This window comes from Netta rufina (assembly GCF_964035555.1).
Source record: "Netta rufina genome assembly, chromosome: 1".
Lineage (NCBI taxonomy): Eukaryota > Metazoa > Chordata > Aves > Anseriformes > Anatidae > Netta > Netta rufina.
Window position 1 is genome coordinate 168491030 of NC_140123.1, and position 12732 is coordinate 168503761.

At 35.6% G+C, this 12732-nt stretch overlaps 1 protein-coding gene across 3 annotated transcripts in view; it reads left to right on the top strand.

Annotated features, from left to right (window-relative positions):
* Positions 1-12732, top strand: part of ZFC3H1 (zinc finger C3H1-type containing) — a 38629-nt gene that overhangs the window by 11390 nt on the left and 14507 nt on the right. For all 3 annotated transcript variants that reach the window (XM_084303683.1, XM_084303684.1, XM_084303685.1), the window contains 14 exons: positions 135-338; positions 1018-1182; positions 2933-3070; positions 3485-3603; positions 3955-4101; positions 5165-5339; positions 5511-5642; positions 6332-6880; positions 6958-7067; positions 8233-8364; positions 9418-9539; positions 10073-10174; positions 10519-10635; positions 11256-11439. In XM_084303683.1, coding sequence (XP_084159809.1) covers positions 135-338; positions 1018-1182; positions 2933-3070; positions 3485-3603; positions 3955-4101; positions 5165-5339; positions 5511-5642; positions 6332-6880; positions 6958-7067; positions 8233-8364; positions 9418-9539; positions 10073-10174; positions 10519-10635; positions 11256-11439 — 2396 coding nt within the window. The remainder of the gene's footprint in view (positions 1-134; positions 339-1017; positions 1183-2932; positions 3071-3484; positions 3604-3954; positions 4102-5164; positions 5340-5510; positions 5643-6331; positions 6881-6957; positions 7068-8232; positions 8365-9417; positions 9540-10072; positions 10175-10518; positions 10636-11255; positions 11440-12732) is intronic.

The window sequence follows — 12732 nt, forward strand, 5'->3', positions numbered from 1 at the left end:
AGTTTAAATCTGCTGCAGATAGAGTTAGTTTTAAACCATGAAATAATTTAGATACAGCATAATCTTTACTAAATAATTCTAAGGAAATAGTAAACTTCAAAAGTTTCAACCCCTTGTTTTTCTTTTTATCTCAGCCTGTACCATCTTTGAACCAACTTTATATGGAGGGTATTTCCTGTGTTTCTCTTGATCCGCCTCCACCTCTACCACCTCTTCCACCTGAGGAGCCTGAGCAGCCACCAAAACCTCCATTTGCAGATGAGGAAGAAGAAGAGGAGATGCTCTTACGAGAAGAGCTACTCAAGTCTCTAGCTAACAAACGAGCTTTCAGATCCGAGGTACTTCACTGGTTTTTGAATGTACATGTAAACCTCTAGGTGGCATTCTTGACCAAAACTTAAATGTGACCTCCTAAATAAGTTTGCCTTTCTGATAACTTAAAAATCAACCACCACCAACAAAAAACCCCACAATGAAATACCCATCTTCTTCTGTCCCCAAAAAGAAACCAGAACAAATCCCACCCCAGGATATCCTTTGAATTGTAACTTGCAGCATGTCTTCTGTAAAAGAACTATGAAACTTCAAGGTACCAAAACCTTGAAACCACAGAGCGAAGTGGGGTTTTTATTTTCAGTAAAACTTTTATTGCTTAACTGTCTCAGATTGGTTGGGAGACAGCTGCAGGTTCTAATGCTTAAGGGTGTTCGGTGTTTTTTTTGTGTGTGGAAGAAAGTTTCTGTTTTTGAAGGTTGGGATTGTTTCTGATGTCATTAAAAGGTCACCAGTCTTTCACAGTTGACTTGTGAACCATGGATAACTTAAATACTCTTGCATGCCTTTCTGGCAGTATTGCAAGATTTGCCTAATATTTTTGGATAGTCTGTTCAATACATGTCTCAGAACTTGAAATTATGATTTAGGCAAAACCACATTTATGCTTACGTTTCCATGTCTTTTAAAGTAGCTGTGTATAACGAGTGTTTTTATAACTATATTTTTGTTTTATTTTGTTAGGAAACTTCCAGTAACAGTGGTCCACCTTCCCCTCCTGTTCCAGATAATTTGCAGTCTGTGCCAAGAAGCAATCTGTCTGCTGTCAGTATTAATACTGTCTCTCAGCCACGGGTACAAAATACAAAGTTAGTTAGAGTACCAAGGCCTCCGCGAGCAGTGATCACAGTAAGGAAATACTTGTTCTTTCTCTTACTAAGACCACAAGTTGAAGTTGTACTCAGTTTGCGTGAACAACAAATAGATGTGATCTTTGTTTTCTACTGATACAACACAGAATGGTGGAGTGATAATTTGTATGCTTTTCTAGAAAGAATTTGACGCTGAATTAAGAATGTAACAGTTTAAGAAGACATCAAAACACACCCACACTCATCTGATCAAAAATTTTACGATTTTCTTTTTCCTATACAAATGGCATTCCTTTCTATTAAACTAAACTAAAGCTTTGAACTTACTAATGAAGTCCACCTGCAATGCATGCTTAGTCCACAGAACTGGGCTATTGTTAGTTCACGTTAAAATGCTTGAAATACAGTGATCATCAGGACCTTGTTGGTATCATTCTTTTTCCTGCTGCTGGCCAAACAGTACCTCCTTTTTATACTGGCATCTGGAGCATCAGTCCTGTTCCTTACTTAACTTTCTAAACTAGTTGAAGAAAAGCAGATTTTGACCCTCCGCACTGTCTTTTGCCTAGAAGGAAAAATGAGGGAATTTAGGGACAGTTTATGCTTCCTCACTGTGCCAAAACCAGTTTCATGGCTTTCATCTGTGAATACTGAGAGCCACTAATAGGGAACAGTTATATCAGGCATTAGAAGATGTGGAGAAGGGTTGGATGCCCAGTTAGATCAAACAAGATTTCACTGGCTGTAGTACCACGGAATACTGGGTTTGGGAGGACCAGAGTTTTGTTCTGTTTTCCTGCACCAATGAAAACTAGAAGTCTGCCTGTATACTGTGTGATGGTAGTGCAAAAACTGCAACTGTAGTACATTCAGAAGAAGTAGATGTGATCCTTGTTTTCTTTCTGGACAATACTCAGGGTATCAGAAAGAAAGAAACGTAGTAATTGAGTGTGTTCCACTTCAAAAAGTGTAGTTGTTTTTTTGCCATGTCTAGAAAATTTGGTGGTGTCTTGTCCTGAGGTAAAGGTTAGGTCTGGACAATTAAATACAGATGAAAGTTTAAAAAAGTTTAAACTGGGAGATGGGAAGAGAAGTCCTGGAAATGTGAACTGAAATTGCGTCTTTCCTGTATGCAGTTGCAGAGCATCTGAGGCTTATCTAAACTGCTTTATTCCTGCATCATTCTCTGCTGGAATTGGCAATCCTCTGATTTTCGGTGAACTGTTTCAGTTAGTAATGTTGATAAAGCGTGATTAATCTTGTAGCCTATGTTCTTTCTGTGCAGTTGGTGTTCTGTCAGTTTAACTGCCTGAGCCGCTAGCTCACTGGAAGTTCAGTTAGACCTAACTGTGGCCAAAGAGGCATCGAAAGTGTGTGGAGGTCTTGTACGGCTACCACATTCCTAATGCAGACTTGATTGTTATTTTCCAGTTTACTTGCCAAAATTGCCTGCAAATGGTAGGTGATAATTTTCCTTAAAAGCAAAATAATTTACTGATTATAGGAGTGAAAGGTTTGAGATAGATGTGTTGACTGTGGAGCCAGAAATATGCTACAGATACATGGGAGTAGTTTGAGAATGTTGTTCCATTCATGTTACAGTATCAGGGATGGGTACTAGTGGAGATGCATGAATTCTTAGTTTTTACATACAGTGTGGAAATGGTGTATCATGTTGTGCCATGCTAACAAAGGATTTTAGCATCTATTTTCTCTTCTAGTAAATAAATAATCGGTCATCTCTTAACTTTTTCTTGATATAAAAACTTTTTTTTTTTTTTTTACAGCTTCCAAAACACAAGTCTGTTGTGGTTACATTAAATGATTCAGATGATAGTGAGTCTGATGGAGAGCCATCTAATTCAACTAACAGTGTGTTTGGAGGACTAGAATCCATGATAAAAGAAGCAAGAAGAAATGTTGAGGTAAGCTATCAGTATTTAATAGCAAAATAATTACAGAATATACCTATGTATACAGAATTTAAGCTTCTGAGTTGGGTCAAGAAATATTTGGATTACAGTAGAAAAGGTCAAGAGTGTACTCCAGATTGCTCTCATTTACATTGTAACTTCTGTTGCACAAGCTGATTGAAATCTTTTTGTTAAGACTTCATCTTGCAGATACAATGTATAATACACAGATACAGTATAATATATTTTGATGTCACTTGTTTCAGTTCAAATTCAATACGTAACGGCAGAAAAAAGCACTGGCATGAAAGATCTTATAACCATGAACAGTTTTAAGTTTGTGCTGAAAAACTGCTTAAAGATAGCAGTTAATAGCTGTATTTTAAACTTGTGTGAATAGTATTGACTTGGACTTCTTTGTAAAAGGCTTCAAAAATCAAAGCCCCTCCAAAATCAGAAAAAGAAAATGATCCAATGAGAACTCCAGAGGCTCTACCAGAAGACAAGAAGATAGAGTACAGACTCTTAAAAGAAGAGATTGCCAGGTACAACTGAGTTTAATTATTGCTGAAGTAAAATGTATTCCTTGTATTTCTTTATTAATGTATATTTGTAGTTGGAATTAAAATACGAACACCTTCGGTTTGAAGACCTTCTTTGTGTGAAGATCTTGCCATTATGTACAGTTTTCCCACCATCAGTTTTTAGACAACTTTAGGAGTCTGAGGAAAGTCCTTAGATTTGAACTGACTTGCAGTAAATGATTGCAGTTGTGGAAACTTCTTTTTCTTTTAACTTGAAGTCTTGCATTGCTACTGTTTTTCTTGAAGATTTTAAAGCAAGTGGGAATAAATGCTGAAGCTAGTGAACATCTTTACTTTTAACATCTGTTTTAGCCGTGAGAAGCAGCGTTTAATTAAATCCGATCCACTAAGGAACAATTCATCCCCTGCAAACTCTGATGGTGAAGTTGATGGAATTGGGAGAATAGCAGTAGTGACAAAACAAGTTACAGAAGCAGAAGCGAAGCTGAAGAAAAATAAGTAAGTCCTGGCTTGTCCAAGTGTTTGGTTAGAAGGCTTGTTTGGTTAGAAGGGTGAAAGTTTTTACATACATGTATATGTATCTTCAGTGTGTAGCTGAAGTACAGCAAACCTCTATGGCTTTTTTTGCTGTCGTTAGCAATTCAGCCTTGAATTCTGCTGCTGTACAAAAGGGCCTGCATTGTAGGGCCAGCATGCTGCTTGGTAACTTGTAAGTAGGATTCTTAACACTGACTGTTTTCAGTTGCATTTACACTCAGTGACTTCATCCATGCTACCTAATAACTCAAATATGAAAACAGTGGTTTTCACTCCCCAGTACATTTTGAGGGTAGCATATTTTTGAAAAGATCTCTCTGATATAGATGAATTAGTGTTTTCTGCAGAATAGGCGTGTTGTTTGAAGCTTGTCACTTACATCTTTTAGCATGCCTCTTCCATGTTTCTCACCCTTACAAGTAACTGGCAAAGATCATAAGTGCTTTGCATACTTCTTTTCAACTTCTCACTGTGTTGATTTGTGTGGGCTTGTGAAGAAACTGGTGTGTTCTCTGTATAGCGTGTTGCCCTCTCCTCCCCATCATTTATTCACTTCTATCCATCCAAGTCTTTATCTTCTTTTAATGCATAACTTCATCTTTAATTACTGTGCCTTTGTGTTTTCATACCCACCTCAGGAGATTACAAGATTTTCAGGGCATGAGCATGTACCCTATGAAAGAATGAGCTTGTTACTTAACAGAAAGCAATAACGTGTGTTTTTTGCATGGCTTAATGTGAAAAACTATTAAAATAGCCCACTTGCTTACCTTCTTCTGTCCTTATAACTAAGATATTTTCATCTGCTTTGAACTGCTGAACTTGAATACTGAAATCTTTTGTATATAATACTGATGCCTATTGTGTTATAGATGTTGAGACTGTTTGGGGAAACTTAGCTCTTTGTCACTCATCAACAAACATAATTCTAAGTTCTTAAATTACCAAGGTTTCAGGGGAGAAATGATATCTCCAAGAGACCTATCTCTGGAAAAAAAACGTAACATGACTTTTCTACTTTTAGACTTCTGTTGATGAAGGATGAATCTGTCTTGAAACATTTGTTGCAACAAGAGGCCAAGAAGAGAGAGAATGTTCGAATTGCTGAAAACAAAATTAACAAATTGGCTGAACAGCTACAAGCAACAGAGAAGATCTTGAATGCTAATAAAATGTTTCTCAAGAAGCTTCAGGAACAAGTAAATTCTGAAATGTTTCTATTTACTGTAGCTAGAAATCTTGGAATGTGAAGTTTGATTTTCGGAGGCAGTAGGCTTGCTTTGGAGAATTAATGCATTCCCATGAGTTTTCTTATTATGTGATCCTATTTGAAAACTTGCACCTTAGTATTATATTTTTCTCTTTTTCAGATTCATAAAGTTCAACAACGAGTAACAGTAAAAAAAGCTCTGGCATTGAAATATGGGGAAGAACTTGCTCGAGCAAAAGCAGTAGCAAGTAAGGAAATTGGGAAACGAAAACTGGAGCAAGATCACCTTGGAGTAAGTCTGCTGCATGCTGTTAAACAATGTTGCACTTGAAAAGTAGTAGCAATTTTGATTAGGAAACTTTGTTCAGATGGGATATCAGAAAAAAACAGGAAAACATTCCAAAGAACATTGGGAGTCTTCATAATTTGTGTCCTCCATTTTTGAGTCTTCAACAGGAAAAGCATTAAGCATTTTTAAAAAAATAAATTGTTCATAGTCTACATGTATTTGCTGAAGGAATGTTGTTAATATATAGATAATGTTGTTTATGTGTGAAGAAAGACAAGTCCTGTTTCTAGATATCACTGATCTTATTAAAACTATCTAGGAAAAGCACCAAAGTGGGGATCTGATTTTGTTACTTTGAAAAACAAACAAAACAAAGAGGCTTATTTTTGTATTTTTTTTGTTTTTGCTTTTCAATCTACACATGTTTTGTAGCTCACCTTTTAACTAGGACTAGAACTTCTACTGAAGGCTAGCGCGTGATGTAGGGTAATTCTTATTGAAAAACCTGCAAACGTGCCAGTTGAATTGTGGGAAACTTTTGTGGTTTTCCTGCTGTTTGTTGAAATCTTGGCAAGAGTTTAAAAATATTTTTATAAACTCTTGAGTTAAATATCTTGCCCATGTTTAATTTACCTCCTGTCAATAGATCAGTAAATGTGAAAATGAAATAAAGGGATTTTTTTCCTTTTCAGCCAAGCAAAATATTGAAATTGGAGAACTCCCCTGCATCAAGTCCAAAAAAGCATTCAGCAGAATTGATTGCATTAGAGAAAAAACGACTGCAGCAATTAGAGTATGAGTATGCTCTGAAGATTCAGAAACTGAAAGAGGCTCGCGCGCTTCAGACCAAGGAACAATCCGATATTGCACCTCAGGCAGAAGAGGAGTCTGAATTTGCATTACCTCAGCCATCACTTCATGATCTCACACAGGATAAATTGTCTTTGGACAGTGAAGAAAACTACTTCGATGATGAAGTTCTGTCTAACTCAAACCGAGAACGAAGGAGATCTTTCAGAGACTCTAATTCTTATACTAAACCAAATCTTAAACACATGGACACTCCAAAACAAGAAACTATAAACAAACTTTCTAAAAAGGCAGCGGAGGAGCCTGAGCTTTTCCTTGGGTTGAATATTGATGAACTGAAAAAACTTTATGCTAAAGCTGACAGCTTGAAAGAGCTGTTACTGAAAAGTACTGCCTTTATATCACCCAAGGAAGATCTATTGTGTGGTCAGGTAAATGCTCTAGCAGTAAATATGAGGGTGGTTCTTATTAGCTTGTGCTGTAATTCCTATATATGTTTGTTTTGTAGGAAATTTCAGTGGATATGGATTTTGTTACATCACAAAATAAACAAACTGAAGCAAAACCATTTCCATTTGGACCGTATCATAGTCCTCTTCTAGTATTTAAATCCTACAGGTATGGACACTAACAGCTATTTGATTTCTGTGTATGTGTTCTGCTTTTCTTTATACCCAGACATGTACAGAAAGACAAGTTGTGATGAGGAACTTGAGCTAGAGAAAATTGTTACAGGATAGAGAATTTAATGATTTTAGGTACTTTTTCTGTTAAGCAGGTGTCCCTCTTGTGCAGTATGATGGTTTTATTGCATACTGTTCTCTGTAACTGGATTATTTTGAACTGCAATTTGAAGCAATCTAAAATTGACAGTAGAATATTTCAATTATGCAGTCCTTAAATTTATGTAGAATTTACATTGTCCAAGTTAAGATTGAGCCACTCAGGTATTATGTTTCTGGTCAGTGGAAGGAAGAAGGACCACAGTGATTTGTCTTGATTTAAAATAGGCACCTGCAAGTGTAATTATTTTGACACATCTGTCTTTTGACCAAAAAAAAAAAAAGTCTTTTTCATAGTTAGTAACTTTTAGAAAACGAGATCTGGAATTTCAGTAGGAGTGGAGTTCTATCACGTGCTTCAGGCTTTTTTTTCCCCCTCCACTGTGAAGTAATAAAAGAGGGAAGATGCTATTTTTATAGGCATATTCATTTTATCTTGATGTAGATGTATGGCTTCCTTAGAGAGCTAGGACTCCCAAAGTTGACATGGTCAGACTTTATGTTTGTTTTAAATGTGTAAATAAGTCTACTCATATCAGACTGTTTGTTTTTGTTCACACGCAAATTCTAAAAATCTGTTGCAAGTTTTTTCAAGTTAACCTTTTAATGGTTCTCTTTGTACTTCTACTTGATATTGATCTAATACTCATTAGAGTGTGGGTAAAGTTATTCTAGAACTAAACCAAAGTTTAATTTCAGTAATTTGCTTTCCCTGCTGGGTGATTACTACATTTCATGGCTTTATATGAATTCAGTTCTGCATGTAAAGGAGAGGAGAATATTAGAGCAGAAGCAGTTTAGAAATGCTCTTTCGTTCCATTCCTCTCCTAAAGTTTTCCACCTCCTTCATATATTACAGGTTAGCAGTGTTTATGATAGTAAGGGTTTTGGAAATAATAGATTTAGTACTGAGAAATTGTTTTTTAAATCTGTTGTGTTGAATAAAATTCATGTCTTCATGTTTGTATGCTTTATCACAATAATTTGCTATTTCATTTTAGGTTTAGTCCGTATTTCCGAACCAAGGAAAAACTGTACCTCAGTTCAGTAACCTATAGCAATATGATTGAGCCAAAACAGTGTTTCTGCCGTTTTGATTTAACAGGCACGTGTAATGATGATGACTGTCAGTGGTGAGTTCTCTTTATTTTGATTTCATTTGATCTAAATTTGTTGTCTGATTCAAGATGGAAATAGGGATGGTTTTCATTTCTTCAAAAGGTCTGAATTTGTGATCCTATGGACAAGTTCTAGAAAAAGTTAAGTTTAAATACCCTGTTTCAGGTACTTGGTTGTCAGTAAAAAATAAAAATAAAAATTTTGTATCTAAGCCACGAAGAAAGGAGGCTTTTTAGATTTTTTTTTTTTTCTTTAAAGAAAAAAGGCAGTATAGACTGAGATATTTCACCCTTTGTTTGCCTCGTACTTTAGACAGGGCTCCTCTTGCTTTATACCTTCATGATGGTTTGATGTTACTCTGAAGTTTTGGGTAGTAATTGGTAATGTTAAGCACAGTAGAAAAGTATTGTGATGTTAATGGGTGTAAAGCTTTATAACAAGTATTAAATGAGTTTGTAAGAAGATACTATTATAGTGGAATTCTGGTTTTCCAGGAAAATACTGGCTAAGATATTCCGTTCCTTTGAAGCCTGGTGTTAAATCTTAAAAATACTTTGTTAAATGGTGTTGCAAAGTATATTTTAAAAAGTTGGTGGAACAATGGATATGAATTAGTCTACACTCTCCTTGGAAGCTTCTAACTACTAGAAAAATACTACAGGAGTGCACTTCAGCTCCTTTTTTGCCCTTTTTGGTGGCAGAAAGCTTTCACATTGTTTTGCAGTTGTTATCAAACCATACTTTGAATGCTTCAAACAAGGTTACAACTAATTCTTGTAACTAACCTGTTTGAACCAGAAAGTTCTAAATGAGTGTGTAGAGGCTTATTCTAATGAGCAAGCCTGTACTGAAATAACAGAGACTAGGGTTAAGTTATTGATGTAGGCTTATGTTTAGAGAAGGCCCAGAAACATTTAATGAAAGTTTCAAAGCAGATTATATTGTTTTACATGGGTATCATTTTCTTCAAGAATTACCTGAGCATGTACTAAAAACAACTTACTAATTATGGGCCTTATTAAATTGTTGCTATGATAAGTATTTAATTGCTTATTTGTTTGTTTTAGGCAGCACATGAAAGATTGCACTCTGAGCCGAAAGCAGCTGTTTCAGGATATTCTTTCTTACAATTTAGAACTGATTGGTTGTTCAGAAAAAAGCACAGATGAGGAAATCAGCACTGCCACAGGTTTACAAGAATCTTTTGCTTACTTTCTCATTTAAAGAGTTATTTCTGAAGGGAATGGCTTTCATTAAAGCTCTGGGAGCAAGTACTTTGATGTAAAGCAGCATGTAAGATACTGCTGTATGGGGAGGGGGAAATGTTCCTCTAATCGTCCAATTCAACGCTCAGGAGTGGGTTACCTTAATGTCTTTACACAGAGGAAAAACCATATTGATTTGTGGAGTGTTTCACTCAAAGGACTGGGGGCTCAGAGGATGGGGGAAGGACTAGGGATAAAATCTTGCTCTATTTCCTTAGTACTTTTTTGTAACTACTGGACTGATCTGTTTTGGTGGAGCTGGAATTCTAAGATAATGCTGTTGCGGTATAGGTAGTTGAACATGAGAACTTGTTCCGTTTTTGATTTGTGATCCAGTGTGTTAAATTACTTTATCTCTTGAAGCAGTCATACTTCATGAATGTTGTGTTAAATTGCTCTTAAGTTGCTTATCTGTTTTCATTTGTGTTTACCTAAGATACAAACATTCTTGTTACAGAAAAATATGTTGAAAAACTTTTTGGTATAAATAGAGACCGTATGTCAGTGGATCAGATGGCTGTTCTTCTGGCTAGCAAGGTCAATGAGAGTAAAAGTCACAGTAAGTAACTTCCTTGATAAATTAAATACAATATAAGCTTTTTAAATTCTATAGGTACCTTAGTGACTTCCTAAACAAAGAATATTCCTTTTCTGTCTCGGTTTGTTAATTATGCTTGTGGTAGATTAAAAATGACACTTTGTTTTAAGGACCTAGTGCAATAGCTTTGGAGTCCAGTTTGAAAATGTGACTTATATGCTCGAGAATAACAGATTTTAAATGCTGTTGAAACTTAAAAATTTTGCAAGTGCAACATGTATACATCTATAATCTTTATCTTTAAGGACATTTTAATCTTAAATACAGAAAAGTAAAATAATTGCTATTACTCTGTTTGTTTACAGCGCCTCCATTTACAACATGGAAAGATAAAAGGAAATGGAGACCAAAGTACTGGAGAAAACCTCTATTAGATAGTAGCAGCAGTGAGGAGGAACAGTCTGTTGGACCTATTAAATATGGTAATCCAGAAGTGTGGCATCCATAGAAGTGTGGCATCCATTTAAAAAAAAAACAAAAAAACAAAAAAAAAAAAAAAAAAAAAAACAAACAGTGGAAAAATAGCTACAAACCTCTTCCCAACATTTAATTCTTAAAGTGGTTCTTAAGAAAACCAGTATTTTCTGTAGTTCTTTTGACTTCCTCATACTTCCTGTATGCAAACATTATTTTGCACAATTGAGTCAAGTTTGACATTAATTTGTCATACTGGAGACAAATAACTAGTATAATTTGAGATTGGAAGTGTAAATGGAACCTCTGCCTGTTCTTGAAAGTGAAGAATTTATCTGTAATGTTCCAGCTTTACCAAAGGACCAAGTTAGACTTTTTCCATAGAACTGTATATAAAAAAAAGTGAATCTTTGTTTTATCTTAAATTGTAGAATTAGTCTTTGGTGGTGAGGTCATTAGGGGAAAAAAAAAGTTCCTCTTAAACATCAAACCAAGGCAACGTTTACTGTATTTATTTGTTAAATATGGCCAGTTTTCTAAATGTTAGAAGTGTCACTCCTTGTATGAATTCTAATGTGACAAGTCACTTCCGTTTTGAAAAGACTTTTTTTGTTGTTTTCATTTGCAGCCCACCCTACAGAACACAAAAAGAGAGTTCCAGCTCTTGATGCTGTGGTGACTCCAGATGATATCCGATATTTTACAAGTGAGACCGATGATATTTCCAACTTGGAGGCAAGTGTCCAAGAAAACCCCTGTGATGTACAGCTTTGGATTAAACTTGCATACAAGTACTTGAATCAAAATGAAGGGTAAGTCTGCTTTTTAGATACTAGATTTGCTTTTTGCTTTACCCACACTGCTATGATCAATTTTCCTTTCTGTTGCTGAAGAACTTTCTTCAGCAAATCCACAAAATTATTACATAAAAGCAGTTGAAAACAATAGATTTCCTACTGTATGTGGTATGGTGTATGATTAATAAATTACAATGGCAGTTGATCTTTTGGTAGATTCTGATTCAGAATGGAAGTTGGTGGAAAGCAGAATGGGAGAAATAATTGTTTGAAAAGTGTACAACCTAATGTATTCCTGAGATTAAAGTGGAATGCTGTACTTCCAGTGTTAAAGTAGGGGATCAATAAGATCACATCAGTTTCTCCTCTTCAGAGTAAAAATGGTTAGAATAATGTTAGAAGTGACATCCATCAGTAAGATTTCTTGCAAGAATACTTCTGCTATATGGTTTTATCCATGTAGAAATTGTCCAGTTGAACAGTTTCTTCATATTTTTTTTTTCTCTTGCATTTCTGAGTTTCTCTAGCTTCTTTCCTCAAATTACTCTGCGGAGTATGACAATTTTTATTGGCGATCTGATAACTTCATCAGGAATTCTGTCAAAATGGTTTCATTCTACAGAATGACGTAAACAGTGAGGTACTAGCTTCAGGCAGAGGAGTTGTGGGGAGACCAGCTGTTGGAAGGAGGAAAGGGAGTGGAGAGGAGTAGCCGTTCTAAAAAGTAACGTGTAAACAGATAATGGAAAATGTTGGATAATTTTAGGTGTATTAATAGCTGCTTGAACACTAGAATGGAGGAATGTATGCTGTGTGCTGTTTGAATTACTATGTAACAGTAACAAAATACTAGCAAAGCACGGAAAGGGCAGTACACAAGGAAACTGCTACCAGCACATGGCTGACTGAGGAGATGTCTTTTCTCAACAACCTTTTTTTATTTTAGAAAGAAAACAAAACAAAAACAAAACAAAACAAACAAACAACAACAACAACAAAAAAACAGGGCCTAATGGAAAAGGATGCATCCTTTTTCAGAGTACATCCTCCCCAAGACCATGTCAGTATTACACTTAACTGAGTGGTTTTGTGGATGGCACTGGTTCTAGGCTTGTCATGATGTGCTCTGCTAAGAGAAGGAGTACAGGTTTGAGTCCTGTACATAATTGTTTTACTTTGGAACATGTGTTCTTCCTCTTATAAATGTCTTTGCAAATTAATTTCTAAAGATGTTCTCAGAATAAATGTGGTCTGAAAAGATCTCAAAAGCTTTCTGTGGTTTTATGGAGGTTTGTTTATATATTGAAG